Source organism: Triticum dicoccoides, chromosome 5B, assembly GCF_002162155.2.
Source record: "Triticum dicoccoides isolate Atlit2015 ecotype Zavitan chromosome 5B, WEW_v2.0, whole genome shotgun sequence".
NCBI classification, from domain to species: domain Eukaryota; kingdom Viridiplantae; phylum Streptophyta; class Magnoliopsida; order Poales; family Poaceae; genus Triticum; species Triticum dicoccoides.
The window spans coordinates 550,844,570-550,846,667 of record NC_041389.1 but is presented as its reverse complement, the minus strand read 5'-3'; the positions used below and the strand labels follow the sequence as shown (position 1 = coordinate 550,846,667).

General features: G+C 58.3%; 1 protein-coding gene across 1 annotated transcript; it reads left to right on the top strand.

Moving 5' to 3' along the window:
• Window positions 1-274: 274 nt before the first annotated feature.
• On the top strand, window positions 275-1,834 carry LOC119311523 (11S globulin seed storage protein 2-like). Its single transcript, XM_037587153.1, has 2 exons — window positions 275-1,346; window positions 1,425-1,834. The coding sequence occupies exons 1-2, from the start codon at window positions 406-408 to the stop codon at window positions 1,558-1,560; spliced, it is 1,077 nt and encodes a 358-aa protein (XP_037443050.1). The 5' UTR covers window positions 275-405; the 3' UTR covers window positions 1,561-1,834.
• The last annotated feature ends 264 nt before the right edge of the window (window positions 1,835-2,098 follow it).

Genomic DNA, 2,098 nt, shown 5'->3' with positions numbered 1-2,098 from the left:
GAAACTTGGTTATGTCTCAGTCGATCGATGATATATTTGTGAGACTTACGTGAAGACTCGTGCAAAATGTTCTTTTTTTTTCTATTTTCTTTCGTATGTGTTATTCATTTGATTGAGACCTAGCACAGATATACAAGGATAAGGAGCAGCGAGAAGAGGGCACACGTGGTTGGCGAAACGCAAGGCGCTGGATCGGCCGACTGATTCTACTCGTTTTCGAGTCGACTAACAGTAGCCAAGTTGCACTTGATAGGTGATACTACATCGGGAATGGGATCTTTGCTATAAATTGCACGGAGTTCTCAAGCCTCAACGACGTTCTTCTTCCACTTCCCGCCAAAGAGGAGCTTGCACAGGTAAAACATCTTGAAAAATCTCAAGGGTGAACGAAGTTTCTTGGCGGGCATGCAGGGCACGAGAGACATGTCTGCCAAGGGCGGCAAGGCCCTGGTCCAGTCGGACGCGGGGAAGTATGTGGCGTGGTCGGGCGTCGACCAGCCGGAGCTCGCTGCAGAGGGGCTCGGGTGTGGCTTGCTCCTGCTCAGGCCGCTCTCCTTCGCGCTGCCACACTACGCCGACTGCCACAAGTTCGGCTACGTCCTCCGAGGCTCCGGGGTCGCCGGTGTCCTCCCGGTCGCCACCGGGGACGCCTCCCCCGCGGCCAGGGAGAGGGTCGTGCGCCTCGAGGCCGGCGACGTCATAGCCACGCGCACTGGGGAGGTCTCGTGGTGGTACAACGACAGCGACGGCGATGCGGGCGACCTCTCAATCGTGTTCATGGGCGACACGGAGCGCGCTGTCAGCCCGGGGGACATGTCCTACTTCTTTCTCGCCGGCGGCAACAGCGTCCTAGGCGGCTTCGACGCGGGCCTCCTCGCCGGGGCATGGCCTGGCGTGACCAAGGAGCAGGCCGCCGCCGTGTTCCGGAGCCAGCCAGCCGTCCTCCTCACCGGGCTGAGCAAGAAGCTGCCCGGCGTCCGCCCGCGCGAGGACGACAGGAAACGGCTCGTCGTGAACGCCGGCCAAGTCGCTGCAGGAACCCTGAAGACGCTCACCGCGGCCGACATGGCGGCGCTGGGCGGCCTGGGGATCAGCGTGGTTCTCGGCCGGCTCGAGCCCGGCGCCGCGCGCGCGCCGTGGGTGCTACGCGAGGGTGCGGCGCAGTTGGTGTACGTGGCACGCGGGAGCGCGCGCGTCCAGGTGTCTTCTTCCGCGGGCGGCGAGACGCTGCTGCTGGACGAGGAGGTCGCCGCGGGGAGCGTGTTCGTCGTACCGCGGTTCGCCGTGACGCTCATCTCCGCCGGCGCCGACGGCGCACAGTGGGTCTCCCTCATCAAGAGCGCCAGGTACGTATATGTGAATTTCGCTACTTCATATGTGGAATGGCAATCATTACTGATTATGCTGTCGTGCTCGCATGGCAGGCCCGCGGTGGAGCACCTGACCGGGGGTGGCTCGGTGCTCGGCGGCCTGACTGCGCAGGTGGTGCAGGCGTCGCTGAGCGTGGCGCCGGAGCTGGTGGAGCTGCTCGGAGGCCGCAGCGCCGAGCCGTCGCACTGAGCGGTCGGTGCACGCGTTCGCGCCGCGGCGTCCGTTCACTTTCCGTGGCGTGTGTGTCCCGTATGCTCCGTTGACGTGCACCACACGATTGTATTTTTATACGCTGTTACGTCTCTATACGTGCTTACTTACGTGAATGAGCAAAATAATTCTGTGCATTGTTGTACTCATATGAGACCACAAGTGTGTTACCCCTCGGCTTGGGTTATATACGTTGTTACGTCTCTTACTTACGTGAATGAGGAAAATAATTCTGCGCGTTGTTGTACTCATATGTGATCTCAAGTCTGTTACCCGTTGGCTTGGGTTTTACTCCATTCATTTATTTTTTACTTTGCCTACTAGTTTTGTTTTAAATTAAACTTTCTAAAGTTCGTTCAATTTCATATATAGAAACGGTTTAGCTACTTGTAAGTCAGCCCTAATTTAGAATTTGGGCCTATCGAATTCAGGATGAAGGAAGCATCAGCCCCTAGAGGGAAGGAAGGAGCAGCCGCTGGCTCGCCGGACAAGCAGCAACCTCTATGTCTATCTTAGG